Here is a 19,278-nt window from a genome sequence, read left to right as displayed (position 1 = left end):
TGTGTGTGTGTGTGTGTGTGTGTGTGTGTGTGTGTGTTGTTTGTTTATAATTTCTTTCCTTATTCCTCTCGTTCGTTATATCAAAACACCTAATTATTTTTGTTATCGTATTTTCTCTTCTATCTCCTTCCTTCGTAAACAAACAATAAGCTTACCAGTCAATTATCGCATTGTCTTCTATTTCCTTCCTTCGTTGTTTCCTTATTGTGTTTTTTTTGTTCCATTTATCGTCTTTTTTCTCTCTTCCTTCTTTCGTAGTGTCAAAGTTATCACGTTTTTCTCTAATTATTGTCTTTTTTTCTCATTTCCTTTATTTGAAGTATTTTTTTTTTATGTTTTGTTCCAATTATCGTGTTTCTTTCTAATTTCCTTCTTCCGTAATGTCTCAATTATCTTGTTTTTCTTCCAATTATCGTCTTTTCTTTTATCTCTTTCATTCGTTAGTTTTCGATTTTTTTTTATTTTTCATTTTTTCTTTGTCTCTTTTATCAATTTCTCTATCTCCCTCATTCGTGGAGTTAGAAATTGCATGATATTTGTAATTATCTTTTTTTTTTCTAATCACTCTCATTATTACATATTTCCCCTATTTCATATATTATTGTATTTTTTCCTTATTCCTATTCATCACTCTCTCTATTTCCCGTATTCGTAAAGCTAGAAAGAAAGTAAATAATGGAGTAATCTTGCATTTTCTTACTATATTGATTCGTGTTTACAGATTTTCTCTCCTCCCTCAATTATCGTAATTTCTCTTATCTCCCATCATCACCCTTTCTATCTCCCTTATCCGTAAAGCTAGAAAGAAAGTGAAAAATGGAATAATGATGTATTTTCTCACTCTATTCATTTGGGCTTGCAGATTTTCTCTCCTCCCCCAATTATCGTAATTTCTCCTATCTCCCATCATCACCCCTTCTATTTCCCTTATCCGTAAAGCTAGAAAGAAAGTGAAAAATGGAATCATCTTGTATTTTCTCACTCAATCTATTCGTGTTAGCAGATTTTCTCTATCCCATCAATTATTGTAGTTTTTCTTATCTCCCATCATCACCCCTTCTATTTCCCTTATCCGTAAAGCTAGAAAGAAAGTGAAAAATGGAATCATCTTGTATTTTCTCACTCTATCCATTCGTGTTAGCAGATTTTCTCTATCCCATCAATTATTGCAGTTTTTTCTTTCTCGCTCTATTCGCAGAGTTAGAGCGAGTGCAGAGCGGCAGACGGAGCGAGGAGAAGAGAGCGGTGGAAGTCACGAAAGAGAAGAGCATTAAAGTGACGGTGAAGGTGCTGGTCCCTGTGAGAGAGCATCCCAAGGTGAGAGAGAGAGAGAGAGAGAGAGAGAGAGAGAGAGAGAGAGAGAGAGAGAGAGAGAGAGAGAGAAGAGAGAGAGATAGGGGGAAGTGTGAGAGGAAGGTTAAAGAGCATTTGTCTTTGTTCCTTCGGGAGAGAGAGAGAGAGAGAGAGAGAGAGAGAGAGAGAGAGAGAGAGAGAGAGAGAGAGAGAGAGAGAGAGAGAGAGATTATCTTTAAAGGGTGTGATATTACAATATTGTTCATGTATGTATGTATGTATGCATACGTGTGTGTGTGTCTGTGTGTGTGTGTGTGTGTGTGTGTGTGTGTGTGTGTGTGTGTGTGTGTGTGTGTGTGTGTGTGTCTTTACTACTACTACTACTACTACTACTACTACTACTACTACTACTACTACTACTACTACTACTACTATTATTATTATTATTATTATTATTATTATTATTATTATTATTGTTACACACACAGACTCTCTCTCTCTCTCTCTCTCTCTCTCTCTCTCTCTCTCTCTCTCTCTCTCTCTCTCTCTCTCTCTCTCTCTCTCTCTCTCTCTCTCTCTCGTTTACACACAAACTAAGTATTGATTGAATTACGATGAGAGAGAGAGAGAGAGAGAGAGAGAGAGAGAGAGAGAGAGAGAGAGAGAGAGAGAGCTATGGGAAAAGGGAGAAAGGTTGAGAGGTCATCAGTAAAGTGCCTCTCTCTCTCTCTCTCTCTCTCTCTCTCTCTCTCTCTCTCTCTCTCTCTCTCTCTCTCTCTCTCTCTCTCTGTGTGTGTGTTAGGTTAGTTAATGAGTCAGTCAGTCATTCACTCAATTTATCAGTAATATTTCAGTAATTCTCTCTTTTTTCTCTCTATCTCTAATGTCTAACTTTCCCTCTCTTCCTCTTCCCTTTAAACTCTCTCTCTCTTTCTCTCTAATCCCTTGAACTATCTCTAAAATGATTAAAACTATCTTTAATGAAGGACTGAAGGTGCTGGTCAGCTCTTGCACTGGTCAGGTGGACAGGACAAAGTGAATGTTCCAGATTGGCCCAAAATTTCCCTAGTTTAACCAAAAATTTCCCTAGTTTAACCAAAAATTTCCCTAGTTTAACCAAAAATTTCCCTAGTTTAACCAAAAATTTCCCTAGTTTAACCAAAAATTTCCCTAGTCTAACCAAAAATTTCCCTAGTTTAACCAAAAATTTCCCTAGTTTAACCAAAAATTTCCCTAGTTTAACCAAAAAATTTCCCTAGTTTAACCAAAAATTTCCCTAGTTTAACCAAAAATTTCCCTAGTCTAACCAAAAATTTCCCTAGTTTAACCAAAAATTTCCCTAGTTTAACCAAAAATTTCCCTAGTTTAACCAAAAATTTCCCTAGTTTAACCAAAAAATTATCCTAGATTAAATTCTCCCTTTCTTCTCCCTAGTCTGACCTCTCTCCCTCTCTCCCTCTCTATCTACGTAGCCTAACCTCCCCTTTCTCTCTCTCTCCTCCCTAGTCTAACCTCCCTCACTCTTTCTCTCCCTAGTATAAGCGCTCCCTCTCTCCCCCCTAGTGTAAGCTCTCCCTCTTTCCCCCCTAGTTCAACTTCGTGGGGAAACTGCTTGGACCAAAGGGAAACTCTCTGAAAAGACTGCAAGAGGAAACAATGACAAAGATGGCAATTCTAGGCAAAGGGTCATTTAGAGACAAGGCCAAAGAGGAGGAGCTCAGGCGAAACCCAGACCCGAAATACGGACACCTTCAGGAGGATCTTCACGTTGAGGTGACTGCGCACGCCCCCCGCTGAAGCCTACGCCCGCATCGCCTACGCCCTCACGGAAATAAGACGTTACCTTGTCCCGGTGAGTTTGTGTGTGTTTAAGGGTGTTTAAGGGTGTTATTAACGGGGTTGTGCGGTGTTTGGGTGTGTTTTGGGCGTGTTTTGGGCGGTTTTGGGCGGTTTTTTATGCTTTGGGCGTGTTTTTGGGTGTTTTGGGCGGTTTTTATGCTTTGGGCGTGTTTTTTGGATGTTTTGGGCGGTTTTTATGCTTTGGGTGTGTTTTTTTGGATGTTTTGGGCGGTTTTTTATGCTTTGGGTGTGTTTTTGGGTGTTTTGGGTGGTTTTTATGCTTTGGGTGTGTTTTTTGGATGTTTTGGACGGTTTTTTAATGCTTTGGGCGTGTTTTTTAATGTTTTGGGCGGTTTTTATGCTTTGGGTGTGTTTTTGGGTGTTTTGGGTGGTTTTTATGCTTTGGGTGTGTTTTTTGGATGTTTTGGACGGTTTTTTAATGCTTTGGGCGTGTTTTTTAATGTTTTGGGCGGTTTTTATGCTTTGGGCGTGTGTTTTGGGAGTTTTGGGCGGTTTTTATGCTTTGGGTGTGTTTTTTTTGGATGTTTTGGGCGGTTTTTTATGCTTTGGGCGTATTTTTTGGATGTTTTGGGCGGTTTTTATGCTTTGGGTGTGTTTTTTTTGGTGTTTTGGGCGGTTTTTTATGCTTTGGATGTGTTTTTGGGTGTTTTGGGTGGTTTTTATGCTTTGGGTGTGTTTTTTGGATGTTTTTGGGCGGTTTTTTAATGCTTTGGGCGTGTTTTTTAATGTTTTGGGCGGTTTTTATGCTTTGGGCGTGTTTTTGGGATGTTTTGGGCGGTTTTTATGCTTTGGGCGTGTTTTAAGGTGTTTTGGGCGGTTTTTTAATGCTTTGGGCGTGTTTTAAGGTGTTTTGGGCGGTTTTTTTGTGTTGGGCGTGTTTTTGGGGATGTTTTGGGCGGTTTTTTTTGTGTTGGGCGTTTTGGGCGTGTTTTTTGGGTGTTTTGGGCGTAATTTGGAGTGTTTTAATTGTTTTTGTAGTTTTAAGTGGTGTTGTGTTCCTCTCTCTCTCTCTCTCTCTCTCTCTCTCTCTCTCTCTCTCTCTCTCTCTCTCTCTCTCTCTCTCTCTCTCTCTCTCTCTCTCTCTCTTTGTGTGTCCGTTCGTATTAATCTTTGTTTATCTTTCCCCTTTCTCTTTCCTCCTTTCCTTATACCCTCTTTTATTCCTCCCTTCCTCTCTCTCTCTCTCTCTCTCTCTCTCTCTCTCTCTCTCTCTCTCTCTCTCTCTCTCTCTCTCTCTCTCTCTCTTCATTTCAATATCTTTAATATGTCGTAAAAAACACATTGATTTAACTTTCTCCCAGCCCTTCCCAGCCCCTCCCAGCATCTCCCAGGCCCTCCCAGGCCCTCCCAGCATCTCCCAGCCCTTCCCAGCCCTTCCCAGCATCTCCCAGCCCTTCCCAGCCCTTCCAGCCCTTCCAGCCCCTCCCAGCATCTCCCAGGCCCTCCCAGCATCTCCCAGCCCTTCCCAACCCTTCCCAGCATCTCCCAGCCCCTCCCAGCATCTCCCAGCCCCTCCCAGGCCCTCCCAGCATCTCCCAGCCCTTCCCAGCATCTCCCAGCTCTTTCCAGCCCTTCCCAGCATCTCCCAGCCCTTCCCAGCCTCTCCCAGCATCTCCCAGCCCTTCCCAGCCTCTCCCAGCATCTCCCAGCATCTCCCAGGCCCTCCCAGCATCTCCCAGGCCCTTCCCAGCATCTCCCAGCCCTTCCCAGCCCTTCCCAGCATCTCCCAGCCTCTCCCAGCATCTCCCAGCCCTTCCCAGCCCTTCCCAGCATCTCCCAGCCCTTCCCAGCCCTTCCCAGCCCTTCCCAGCATCTCCCAGCCCTTCCCAGCCTCTCCCAGCATCTCCCAGCATCTCCCAGGCCCTCCCAGCCTCTCCCAGCATCTCCCAGGCCCTCCCCAGCCCTTCCCAGCATCTCCCAGCCCTTCCCAGCCTCTCCCAGCATCTCCCAGCATCTCCCAGCCCTTCCCAGCCCTTCCCAGCATCTCCCAGCCCTTCCCAGCCCTTCCCAGCATCTCCCAGGCCCTCCCAGCATCTCCCAGCCCTTCCCAGCCCTTCCCAGCATCTCCCAGCTCTTCCCAGCCATTCCCAGCATCTCCCAGCCCTTCCCAGCCCTTCCCAGCCCTTCCCAGCATCTCCCAGGCCCTCCCAGCATCTCCCAGCCCTTCCCAGCCCTTCCCAGCATCTCCCAGCCCTTCCCAGCCCTTCCCAGCATCTCCCAGCCCTTCCCAGCCCTTCCCAGCATCTCCCAGCCCTTCCCAGCCCTTCCCAGCATCTCCCAGCCCTTCCCAGCCCTTCCCAGCCCTTCCCAGCCATTCCCAGCATCTCCCAGCCCTCTCCCAGCCCTTCCCAGCATCTCCCAGCCTCTCACAGCATCTCCCAGCCTCTCACAGCCTCTCCTAGCATCTCCCAGCCTCTCACAGCCTCTCACAGCCTCTCACAGCATCTCACAGCCTCTCACAGCCTCTCTCTAACCCCTTCTTCACCCCACAGGACCACAACGATGAGATTAGACAGGAACAGATGAGGGAGATGCAAGTTCTTAGTGGGAGAACTGGACTTGGGGAGGTGGGGGCTGACGGTCACACAGAATCTAGTGGCTCTCTCTCCCCTCCCTCCTCCCTCTCCCCGCCCCCACCAGGCCCTGTCAAGCTCCCCAACGCCCACCAGCTGGTTGCCCACGCCCACGCCGCGCAGGTCCCCTCCCTCATGACCCACCCGGCCATGAGGGGACTCACGCGCACACAAATGGGTCTACTAAGTGCTGGTGAGAGAGAGAGAGAGAGAGGCCTACTGTTCCTATTTAATACATATCTTAATTAAAATGAAACTGATTATCTTTTTATTCATTATTTATTTATGCATATTAATTATTTACCCCCTTCTCCTCCCCTTACCCATTATCTCCCCATTAGTTCCCAGTCTGCCAGCCCCAGGAGTGCCCGGCGCCCTTATGAACCGGTTTCCCACAATCCTGCCGCTAGGGTCCGTCACTCCTCTCCCGCCACACGCCAGAAGGTATCAGACCCATCACAACCCATTATGCCCTCATTATTCACCCATTACCTGAAGATTTGCTGTTTTTTAATATTTTTTTGTAATTATTTAAAAGATTGTGTGCATTTAAACTCATTATTATGCATCAGTAGCATTAGAAACCATTAGAAACCTTTTAAAACTTAGACACCCTTTAGAAAGCATTACATTAAAATTAGTTGTTTTTTTTCATATTTTTCTGCCTATTTAAAGGAATTGTGTACATTAAAAGTCATTATAACCATTAACCATTAGATGACTATTAGAAACCATTAGATAACCATTAATTAGAGCGAAAACTCTATCTTTTTTTCTAATATTTTGTTGTTTCAATGGAGTAAAGGCTGTTTGTGTATTAAACCTCGCTAGGATTCATTAAAAACCATAGTATATTTATCAGAAACCATTTTAAACCCATTAGTACCACAAGAGAAGATTTAGATTAAAAAAAAAATGTTTATTCATATTTTTCTGAAGGTCTTAAAGGGTTGAGAAGCAGTGCGTGCATTAAAACCCTCTTAAAATCTAAAACAAACTGATATGTTGTTTTTTTCTAATATTTTTTTCTGCCTATTAAGAAAGACAAGGCCATTTGCTCATTAACAGCCATTAGAACTCGTAGCAGTCAGACAACCATTTATAACCATTTAGACACCATTAATATCTTGTACATAAATACTTACTTCAATATTTTCATAGCCAATTAAAGGATTATCAGCTTCTAGTGTACTGTCTCCCATTAAACCCCCATTAACTACCCATTACAAATCATTAGATACAAACATTAATATTTCCCTCTACCACTAACTCTGACAATAAAAACAGTACCTTCATTGCCACACTCTACAACCCATTAACAACCCATTAACAACCCATTAAACCCCCATTAACTACCCATTACAAATCATTAGATACAAACATTAATATTTCGCTCTACCACTAACTGACAATAAAACAGTACCTTCATTGCCACACTCTACAACCCATTAACAACCCATTAAACTCCCATTAACTACCCATTACAAATCATTAGATACAAACATTAATATTTCGCTGTACCACTAACTGACAATAAAAGCAGTACCTTCATTGCCACACTGTACAACCCATTAACAACCCATTAAACCCCCATTAACTACCCATTACAAATCATTAGATACAAACATTAATATTTCGCTGTACCACTAACTCTGACAATAAAAGCAGTACCTTCATTGCCACACTCTACAACCCATTAACAACCCATTAACAACCCATTAAACCCCCATTAACTACCCATTACAAATCACTAGATACAAACATTAATATTTCGTTGTACCACTAACTGACAATAAAACAGTACCTTCATTCCCACACTGTACAACCCATTAACAACCCATTAACAACCCATTAAACCCCCATTAACTACCCATTACAAATCATTAGATACAAACATTAATATTTCGCTGTACCACTAACTGACAATAAAAGCAGTACCTTCATTGCCACACTGTACAACCCATTAACAACCCATTAACAACCCATTAGATGTTATTACAAGCCCATTACTAACTGCTAGAAGAGAACCACAAACTATCGTCTTATTTCCTAACTAACAAAATGCACTGAAAATTATCACAAGCATACTGAGGACCCATTACAACCCATTACAACCCATTACAACCCATTACAAACATCACATAGGCGTTAACAACCTTTACATACAAAATTCTTAAGTTTCAATATATCTTTTCTAACTTGAAAGCAATCAGGACATTAAATTCATTGTTCCCCCATTAACTACCCATTTAAAAACCATTAGACCGTAAGATCATTAGCTTTTTAATATTATTCTATCTATTTAAAGCAACAAGAACGTGTAAAGGATTTTTTTATAACCATTAAATTAATTGCTCCCCATTCAATGTCCATTATAAATACATTCTCGTACCTCATTAAACGCCACCCCATTAACTTGTCATTATATTTGCTGTCTGTTACAAGCACAAGGCGAACTAAGCCAATTTTTTTGTCCTGTAGAAAACCATTAATACGTGTATGTTAATTTTGATCGATTACTACTACTATTACTACTACTACTACTACTACTACTACTACTACTACTACTACTACTACTACTACTACTACTACTACTACTGATGCTTTAACAGCCTCTTATATATCAAATATTAAATCATTTGAAAAGTAGTAGTTGTAGTAGTAGTAGTAGTAGTAGTTGTTGTAGTAGTAGTAGTAGAGTAAAATAGTTTTGTATTTAATGGTAATGATAATAATAGTAATAATAATAATAATTTGCATTGTGTGTGTGTAATTATGTTTTTCAATTACTTTCAAATTCATCTGTATTATATAGACATTACTTAGATTACTTAATTACTTAGAATAGTGTTAGCAGTAGTAGTAGTAGTAGTAGTAGTAGTAGTAGTAGTAGTAGTAGTAGTAGTAGTAGTAATGCATATATAATTATTACTATTGTTATTATTATTATTATTATTATTATTATTATTATTATTATTATTATTACTATTACTATTATTACTATTATTATTATCATCATTATCATTTTGCTAGAAGAGAGAGAGAGAGAGAGAGAGAGAGAGAGAGAGAGAGAGAGAGAGAGAGAGAGAGAGAGAGAGGGTTTTCAAAGGGTTAACTTTTAAGAAGAGAAGTTTGCCTCTCTCTCTCTCTCTCTCTCTCTCTCTCTCTCTCTCTCTCTCTCTCTCTCTCTCTCTCTCTCTCTCTCACTGTAGTAGAAATAATATTTATCATTATATAAAATACTCTCTCTCTCTCTCTCTCTCTCTCTCTCTCTCTCTCTCTCTCTCTCTCTCTCTCTCTCTCTCTCTCTCTCTCTCTCTCTCTCTCTCTCTCTCTCTCTCTCTCTCTCTCTCTCTCTCTCTCTCTGCTTGGGTCGAAATTAAAGCTAACTTTTTCCCACCACTAACCGTATTAAAGATAGTTCTAATGTGAGTTAGTAATAGTAGACCAGTAGTATGTTAACTACTAACAATTATTACTATTATTTTTGTGTAACCTAAAATTTAACCATGTATTTTTTGGGTAATAATTGCTTGTTTTATCTATTTATTTTATTTTTTTTATGTTCTGTGTCTAAAAATCCCAAAACATTCCTTTAAATGCACACACACACACACACACACACACACACACACACACACACACACACACACACACACACACACACACACACACACACACACACACACACCTTAACCTACCCTCACCTTAGCCAATTAAACACCTTCCTTCCCTTCACCTCCCATTTAACAGACCGCCCACCCCTCCCTCTCTTTTTCCTCCCTCCCTCCTTCCCTTCACCACCACCACCACCACCACGCTGCTGTACATCAACTTGGCCTGGACGCAGCTCACTATTTCAGCGCCAAGTGTTGAAGTAGCCTTGAAAGCTGGGCAAAATGGCGCGGTGCATTGTGGGGCCAACGTGGGTAGACAGACACACACCCCAGGCTGAACAGACCAAGGTGTGGCCAGGCAGTGTGCGGCGCTGGGCTGGCAAGAAGAGGCGTGGCGCGGCAGCCAGACAGACGCTCCTAGACTGATGAGGCGTGAAGTAGTCTGACCCTCGTGTGGCAGTGGGAGAGGGGAGTGTCCTGCGAGACCCGTCAGCAGGCGCAGCGCGGGGCGGGGTCCTCCGTGAAGCCCCTCTGGCCCTGAGGCGGGAGATGCACAGGTGTTCTCTTCATAAATATACAGTGTGTGAGCGGACACGTGGCTGGGGGACAGGCACAGGTAGTTCACGTGCATCGCCGCTGGACTGTGACGCCGGCCACCGCGACCATGCCCCGCTGATGCCGCGCTGGGAGAAGCCTGCAGCTCGGCGCCGCTCCCTGCCTGGCCACGCGCTGGTCCGTTCAGTCCACCAGTGTCTGCAGGCTGGGTTCTGTGCACGTGGGCGGGGCTGGCAGGGTGGGGTGCGGGCCAGGTGGGGCACACGCCTGGCGGTGCACAGCGTGGCGGGGCGCGGGACACGACACCCGCAACACCACAGCCTACAACACCACGCCATTCTGTGTGGGCGCCCCAACGCACCGACGCCATTTTGCTTCCCACTGAAGGCTAAAGCAGCACTTGACACGCCCACGCTGAACTGATGGGTGTGTGTCCGCCGCTGTGCCACTACTACTACTACTACTACTACTACTACTACTACTTTGACCACCACCACAAGCACAACCAGGAACACAACACAAACCTAACCTAACCTAACCTGACCTTGGCCACTTCAACACCCCCTCCCTCACGTGTCACTTAACAGGCCCCCCCTTCGAAGTGATGTCTAAGGCTCGTGAAGACGCCCTATTCGCTTCGGGCCAAACTACTACTACTACTACCACTACCACTCCTCTCCCGGGAACCATTCTAACCCCTGACCAGTACCTCGGCTATAACCTTACAGTTGGGTGAGTGAGAGAGAGAGAGAGAGAGAGAGAGAGAGAGAGAGAGTGTGTGTGTGTGTGTGTGTGTGATGGTTAGGTTGGTTGAAATATTGTAGTTGTTCTTGTTATCGTTATTTTTTGTTGTTTTTCTGTGTCGTTTTGTGGAAGTGAGTGAGAGAGAGAGAGAGAGAGAGAGAGAGAGAGAGAGAGAGAGAGAGAGAGAGAGAGAGAGAGTAAGGGTTAGGTTAGTATTGAGTTATCTTTATTGTTATTTTTTTTTTTTTGAGAGAGAGAGAGAGAGAGAGAGAGAGAGAGAGAGAGAGAGAGAGAGAGAGAGAGAGAGAGAGAATGTGTGTGTATGTGTGTGTGTAAGTCCTGGATAACATATACATACACGACACACACACACACACACACACACACACACACACAGAGAGAGAGAGAGAGAGAGAGAGAGAGAGAGAGAGAGAGAGAGAGAGAGAGAGAGAGAGAGAGAGAACGCCATAACTGCACTTTTTTTCATTTTTTTTACATTTTCAGAACAATTAATAAAAAGAAACAAAAAATCTCTCTCTTTCTTTCTTTCTCTCTCTCTCTCTCTCTCTCTCTCTCTCTCTCTCTCTCTCTCTCTCTCTCTCTCTCTCTCTCTCTCTCTGAACAAAAACACATGCTACACACACACAATGAGAGAGAGAGAGAGAGAGAGAGAGAGAGAGAGAGAGAGAGAGAGAGAGAGAGAGAGAGAGAGAGAGAGAGAGAGAGAGAGAGTCCCTAAGGAAATGTCTTTGTTTCTTTGTTTACTTTATGTGTTCTGATGCGCTTTTGTCTCTCTCTCTCTCTCTCTCTCTCTCTCTCTCTCTCTCTCTCTCTCTCTCTCTCTCTCTCTCTCTCTCTCTCTCTCTCTCTAGTCCTTTATATAAAAAAAAGGAAAAACAAAGAAATGATAAAATAATAATAATAATAAAAATAATAATAATAATAACAATAACAACAATAACAATTCCTTTACTTTTCATATATGTACTTTATTTTAGCTCCTTTACATCACCTAGGCACTTTATAGGCCTATGGATTTGTGGCATAGTATTTTTCTGCTTTACATTGAGTCAGGTACTTTATTTAATCCTTTATTTAATCCTTTATGTTCCTTTGTGTCAGTGAGTCATTTATTTCAGCTTTATTTCCCTCCTTTCACTCTTGTAGGTACTTTATATTCATTTAGGTGCTTTATTTAGTGTTTTGTATTCATTTAGGTACATTTTATTTTTTAAGGAGTCAGTTAAATGCTTTATATTCCTTTATATTGTTTCTCTAATCCTTTATATTCCTTTAAGTAGTTTATTAACTGCTGTGTATTAATTTAGATGCTTTATATTCCTTTAGGTGCTTTAATTAGGACTTTATATTCCTTTATGTGCTTTATTTAATGCTTTAGGTGCTTTACTGAGGACTTATATTCCTTTAGGTACTTTATTTAGTGCTTTATGTTCCTTTAGGTGCTTTATTTAATGCTTTATATTCCTTTAGGTGCTTTATTTAGTGTTTTATATTCCTTTAGGTGCTTTATTTAGTGCTTTATATTCCTTTAGGTACTTTATTTAATGCTTTATATTCCTTTAGGTGCTTTATCTAATGCTTTATATTCCTTTACGTGCTTTATTTAATGCGTTATATTCCTTTAGGTGCTTTATTTAAGACTATATTCCTTTAGGTGCTTTATCTAATGCTTTATATTCCTTTAGGTGCTTTACTTAATGCGTTATATTCCTTTAGGTGCTTTATTTAAGGCTATATTAATTTAGGTACTTTATTTAGGACTTTATGTTCCTTTAGGTGCTTTATTTAATGCTTTATATTCCTTTAGGTACTTTATTTAATGCTTTATATTCCTTTAGGTACTTTATTTAGTGCTTTATATTCCTTTAGGTACTTTATTTAGTGCTTTATATTCCTTTAGGTGCTTTATTTAATGCTTTATATTCCTTTAGGTGCTTTATTTAGGACTTTATATTCCTTTAGGTGCCTTATTTAGGACTTCATATTCCTATAGATACTTTACATTCCTTTAGGTTCTTCGTCGAGTACTTTATATTCCTTTGGGTACTTTATTTGTTACTTTACATTCGTTAAGTTGTTTATTTGGTGCTTTATATTCCTTTAGGTATTTTATTTAGTGCTTCGTATTCCTTTAGTCCTTTATTTGGTACTTTATATTCCTTTATTTGCTCTGCTTACTACTTTATATTCTCTTGGGTACGTTATTTAGTGCTTTACATTCCTTTTGGTGCTTTACATTCCTTTAGTTGCATATTCAGTACTTTATATTCCTTTAGGTGTTTAATTCAGTACTTTATATTCCTTTAGGTGTTTAATTCAGTACTTTATATTCCTTTTAAGTGTTTATTTAATTCAGTGCTTTATATTCCTTTAGGTGCTTTACATTCCTTTAGTTGCGTATTCAGTACTTTATATTCCTTTAGGTGTTTAATTCAGTACTTTATATTCCTTTAGGTGTTTAATTCAGTACTTTATATTCCTTTAGGTGTTTAATTCAGTACTTTATATTCCTTTAGGTGTTTTACATTCCTTTTAGTTGCATATTTACTACTTTATATTCCTTTAGGTGTTTAATTCAGTACTTTATATTCCTTTAGGTGTTTAATTCAGTACTTTATATTCCTTTAGGTGTTTAATTCAGTACTTTATATTCCTTTAGGTGTTTTACATTCTTTTAGTTGCATATTCAGTACTTTATATTCCTTTAGGTGTTTAATTCAGTACTTTATATTCCTTTAAATCCTTTGCTTAGCACTTTATATTCCTTCAGGTACTTAAATTACTACTTTATATTCCTTTAGGTGCTTTACATTCCTTTAGTTGCATATTTAGTACTTTATATTCCTTTAGGTGTTTAATTCAGTACTTTATATTCCTTTAGGTGTTTAATTCAGTACTTTATATTCCTTCAGGTAGTTAAATCAGTACTTTATATTCCTTTAGGTGCTTTATTTAGTGGTACATGTTCCTTTATGTCCTTTATGCAGCTTCTCTATTCCTTTACCTTTGTTTATAGAGACTCGCTACCCCAGGTCCTTTATAAAGCCGCTCAGGTCCCTCCCTCCCAGAATCCTTTGCAAAGTAGTCGTTTATTAGATTCCTTTATAAATGTTAGTCTTATTAGTCCTATATAAATAATCAAAGTGGTCCTTTATAAAGTTTGCTGCCTCTGTTTAATAATGAATTAATTAATATTGATTTGTTTTATGGATTATTATTATTATTTTTTTTTTTCATGTTATTTTTTGTTTGTTTGTTTGTTTATTTATTTATTTATATTTCTTTCCTTTTTTTCTTTGTATTTTTTTATTTTATTCTAATTTTTTTAAGTTTTTTTAGTTTATTTATTTTATTCTTATTTTTATTTATTTTTTCTTATTTATATACTGTTATTTTTTCATTTTTTTATATTTTTTTTTATTTGTATATATATATATATATATATATATATATATATATATATATATATATATATATATATATATATATATATATATATATATATATATATATATATATATATATATATATATATATATATATATATATATATATATTTTTTTACTTTCCTAAACACTTTATTAAATCAAGTCTTACTCCACTCGTCTTTCTCATTCCATTTTGTTATTTATCGTGTTTTCTTTATTTTTCGTTCATCTTAAACATTTCATTTTGTTATTTATCGTGTTTTCTTTATTTTTCGTTCATCTTAAACATTTCATTTTGTTATTTATCGTGTTTTCTTTATTTTTCGTTCATCTTAAACATTTCATTTTGTTGTTTATCGTGTTTTCTTTATTTTTCGTTCATCTTAAACATTTAATTTTGTTATTTATCGTGTTTTCTTTATTTTTCGTTCATCTTAAACATTACATTTTGTTGTTTATCGTGTTTTCTTTATTTTTCGTTCATCTTTCTCATTTCATTTTGTTATTTATTGTTTTCTTTATTTTTCGTTCATCTTTCTCATTTCATTTTGTTATTTATTGTTTTCTTTATTTTTCGTTCATCTTTCTCATTTCATTTTGTTATTTATTGTGTTTTCTTTATTTTTCATTCATCTTTCTCATTTCATTTCGTTATTTATTGTGTTTTCTTTATTTCGTTCATCTTTCTCATTTCATTTTGTTATTTATTGTTTTCTTTATTTTTCGTTCATCTTAAACATTTCATTTTGTTGTTTATCGTGTTTTCTTTATTTTTCGTTCATCTTAAACATTTCATTTTGTTATTTATCGTGTTTTCTTTATTTTTCGTTCATCTTAAACATTTCATTTTGTTATTTATCGTGTTTTCTTTATTTTTCGTTCATCTTAAACATTTAATTTTGTTATTTATCGTGTTTTCTTTATTTTTCGTTCATCTTTCTCATTTCATTTTGTTGTTTATCGTGTTTTCTTTATTTTTCATTCATCTTAAACATTTCATTTTGTTATTTATCGTGTTTTCTTTATTTTTCGTTCATGTTTCTCATTTCATTATGTCTGTGTACGTGATTTGTCATATTGTTTCGTCCGTCTTTCATTCATTTATTTCTGTTTCCTCTTCTCATTTATCGCATTTCTCTTTATTATCTTCTATTTTCATTTATTTATTAATGTATTTATTTATTCATTCATTACTTTTCAATAATAATAATAATAATAATAAAAATAACAATAACAACAATAACAATAATAATAATAATAATAATAATAATAATAATAATAATAATAGTAATAATAATAATAATAATAATAATAATAATAATTCTACTTCTATTCCTTCGTATATAATTGTCAAATCTATATAATAACCTGTGTAAGTCGTGCTGCATCGTGCCTCATAATTATGTATATATAATATATGTAATCTTTAAACTCATTACTTTTTTATTTTTTTTTATTTTTAGTGTTATGGAAAAATTTTCTGTATGTTTGTATGTGTGTATGTATGTGTGTGTGTGTGTGTGTGTGTGTGTGTGTGTGTGTGTGTGTGTGTGTGTGTGTGTGTGTGTGTGTGTGTGTGTGTGTATATAGTGGTTTTGTACATAGTTACATATAATTACTTGTATATAACTCTTCCCTTTTAATAATAATAATAATAATAAAAATAATAATAATAGTAATAGTAATAATAATAATAATAATAATAATTTTGGCATAACCTTAATAAACTAATTTATTTAAAAAAATCTTCATAATTGTATGTAATTTTATTTTTATTATTGAATTCCATGTTTTTTTTTTTCTAGAAATATATATATTAGTAATTTTTATATAATTATCATTTTCTTAGAGTAAAAATTATATTACTTTTTTTGCATCAATTAATTACATTTGTGTTACTTGTAGTGTGCGATTATTATGGAAATATGTAATCTGGTGTAATATTTTTATAATTATTACTTTAACAATTTACTGAATTAAAATTTTTCTCTCTCTCTCTCTCTCTCTCTCTCTCTCTCTCTCTCTCTCTCTCTCTCTCTCTCTCTCTCTCTCTCTCTCTCTCTCTCTCTCTCTCTCTCTGTCCATCTATTTATCTATCTATCTATCTTATTCTTCATCTTCTCTCTCTCTCTCTCTCTCTCTCTCTCTCTCTCTCTCTCTCTCTCTCTCTCTCTCTCTCTCTCTCTCCCCTCTGTGTGTGTGTGTGTGTGTGTGCGTGTCTCTCACAGCCTGCCAGTGTATGAGGAGTACAGTGACGTCACCACCAGCCTGCAGACGGAATACGATGCCGCTCTCGTCACAGGTAAACAAACACCTGGGACGACTGTAAACAAGGACACACACACCTGGGGATGACTGTAAACAAGGGACACACACCTGGGACGACTGTAAACAAGGACACACACACCTGGGACGACTGTAAACAAGGGACACACCTGGGGACGACTGTAAACAAGGGACACACACCTGGGACGACTGTAAACAAGACACACACACCTGGGACGACTGTAAACAATGAACACACCTGGGACGACTGTAAACAGGACACACACACCTGGGGACGACTGTAAACAAGGACACACACACCTGGGACGACTGTAAACAAGGACACACACACCTGGGATGACTGTAAACAAGGCACACACACCTGGGACGACTGTAAACAAGGCACACACACCTGGGGACGACTGTAAACAAGGCACACACACCTGGGACGACTGTAAACAAGGACACACACCTGGGGACGACTGTAAACAAGGGACACACACCTGGGACGACTGTAAACAAGACACACACACCTGGGACGACTGTAAACAAGACACACACACCTGGGACGACTGTAAACAAGACACACACACCTGGGGACGACTGTAAACAAGACACACACCTGGGGACGACTGTAAACAAGGACACACACCTGGGACGACTGTAAACAAGGACACACACCTGGGACGACTGTAAACAATGAACACACACACCTGGGGACGACTGTAAACAAGGGACACACACCTGGGACGACTGTAAACAAGACACACACACTTGGGACGACTGTAAACAAGGACACACACCTGGGGACGACTGTAAACAAGGGACACACACCTGGGACGACTGTAAACAAGGACACACACACCTGGGACGACTGTAAACAAGGACACACACCTGGGGATGACTGTAAACAAGGACACACACACCTGGGACGACTGTAAACAAGGGACACAAACACCAGACACATGTAAACAAACAGGGTGGTCAGTGATACGGACACACACACAAACAAACAATAGATGTGCAATAATAAACATGTAAACAATTCAAATAGGGAACAAACAAACAAACAAACAAACATTGGGATAGATATCATAAACATTTAGACACTTGATAGATTTGCAAACAAGTACATACGTGTGTAAACAAAACATAGGCCTTTTTTTTTAATAGGCTTTTTTTATTGGATTTTTGTTACCCTTGGTCTACATTAAAAATAAATAAATAAAATCAGGGGCGTAATTAATAACCACACAAACAAACAAACAAACAAACAAACAAATAAACAAACACTCCCCATTCTTTCCTCCATTCCCCCTTCTTCCCTCCCTCTTTTCCTCCCTCTCTCTCTCTCTCTCTCTCTCTCTCTCTCTCTCTCTCTCTCATACACCTCTCACTCTCTCTCTCTCTCTCTCTCTCTCTCCTGATCCTTAACGCATTCATACACCTCTCACTCTCTCTCCCTCTCTCTCTCTCTCTCTCTCTCCTGATCCTTAACGCATCCATACACCTCTCACTCTCTCTCCCTCTCTCTCTCTCTCTCTCTCCTGATCCTTAACGCATCCATACACCTCTCACTCTCTCTCCCTCTCTCTCTCTCCTGATCCTTAACGCATCCATACACCTCTCACTCTCTCTCCCTCTCTCTCTCTCTCTCCTGATCCTTAACGCATTCATACACCTCTCACTCTCTCTCTCTCTCTCTCTCTCTCTCTCCTGATCCTTAACGCATTCATACACCTCTCACTCTCTCTCCCTCTCTCTCTCTCTCTCTCCTGATCCTTAACGCATCCATACACCTCTCACTCTCTCTCTCTCTCTCTCTCTCTCTCTCTCTCTCTCTCTCTCTCTCTCTCTCTCTCTCTCTCTCTCTCTCTCTCTCTCTCTCTCTCTCTCTCTCTCTCCTGGTCCTTAACGCATCCATACACCTCTCACTCTCTCTCCCTCTCTCTCTCTCTCTCCTGATCCTTAACGCATTCATACACCTCTCACTCTCTCTCACTCTCTCTCTCACAGACGCGGACAAAAAAGATGGCGTCTTCAAATCAGGGGCTCAGCTGGCAAGAGGAAAGTTTCGTCACGAGCCTTATCGTCGTCTGCCTGTTAACGTGCCATCTTAATCACCTGTCCACCCACCTGTCTGTCTGTCTGTCTGTCTGTCTGTCTGTCTGTCTGTCTGTCTGTCTGTCTGTCTCGGAAAGATCAGCTGATTTTTTTGTTGCATAAATTAAAGGTTTGTGTGTGTGTGTGTGTGTGTGTGTGTGTGTGTGTGTGTGTGTGTGTGTGTGTGTGTGTCTAGCGATTTTTTTTTATTGGTTTGTTTGTTTGTTTGTTTGTTTGTTTTCTATCTGTCTATTTTTTTCTGTCTATCTGTTATTATTATTATTATTATTATTATTATTATTATTATTATTATTATTATTATTATTATTATTTCTGTCTGTCTGTCTGTCTGTCTGTGTGTGTTTGTTTGTTTGTTTGTTTGTTTGTTTTCTGTCGTTTTTTAGTTTTTCGTCAAATTTTTGTTGTTCTCTCTCTCTCTCTCTCTCTCTCTCTCTCTCTCTCTCTCTCTCTCTCTCTCTCTCTCTCTCTCTCTCTCTCTCTCTCTCTCTCTCTCTCTCTCTCTCTCTCTTGTACTACTGCTAAATATTTATCAAGTGAAATACTACTACTACTACTACTACTACTACTACTACTACTACTACTACTACTACTACTACTACTACTACTACTGCAGTGAAAAGTAAAGTAACTGAAGTAGTTTTAAGTATCTCAGACTATTTAATTGATGTTTACTTCAGTGTCTGTCTGTCTGTCTGTCTGTCTGTCTGTCTGTCTGTCTGTCTGTCTGTCTGTCTGTCTGTCTGTCTTAGTTCTTACTTAAGCCTTTTGTAAGTTACTTAAGAGGTGTTTATTAAGTGC

The 19,278-nt window shown here is 38.8% G+C and overlaps 1 protein-coding gene across 1 annotated transcript in view; it reads left to right on the top strand.

Moving 5' to 3' along the window:
- LOC135096359 (KH domain-containing, RNA-binding, signal transduction-associated protein 2-like) overlaps positions 1–18,968 on the top strand; it is a 68,002-nt gene extending 49,034 nt beyond the window's left edge. Inside the window, 7 exon segments of the mRNA XM_063997820.1 lie at positions 1,199–1,317; positions 2,884–3,074; positions 3,076–3,145; positions 5,646–5,919; positions 6,068–6,170; positions 16,320–16,393; positions 18,373–18,968. Of these exon segments, the coding sequence (XP_063853890.1) occupies positions 1,199–1,317; positions 2,884–3,074; positions 3,076–3,145; positions 5,646–5,919; positions 6,068–6,170; positions 16,320–16,393; positions 18,373–18,476 (935 nt within the window). The 3' untranslated portion in view covers positions 18,477–18,968.
- The last annotated feature ends 310 nt before the right edge of the window (positions 18,969–19,278 follow it).

This window comes from Scylla paramamosain, unplaced genomic scaffold (assembly GCF_035594125.1).
Source record: "Scylla paramamosain isolate STU-SP2022 unplaced genomic scaffold, ASM3559412v1 Contig3, whole genome shotgun sequence".
In the NCBI taxonomy this organism is placed as follows: Eukaryota; Metazoa; Arthropoda; class Malacostraca; order Decapoda; family Portunidae; genus Scylla; species Scylla paramamosain.
The sequence above is the reverse complement of the archived record's forward strand: the minus strand, read 5'-3'. Positions and strand labels throughout refer to the sequence as shown.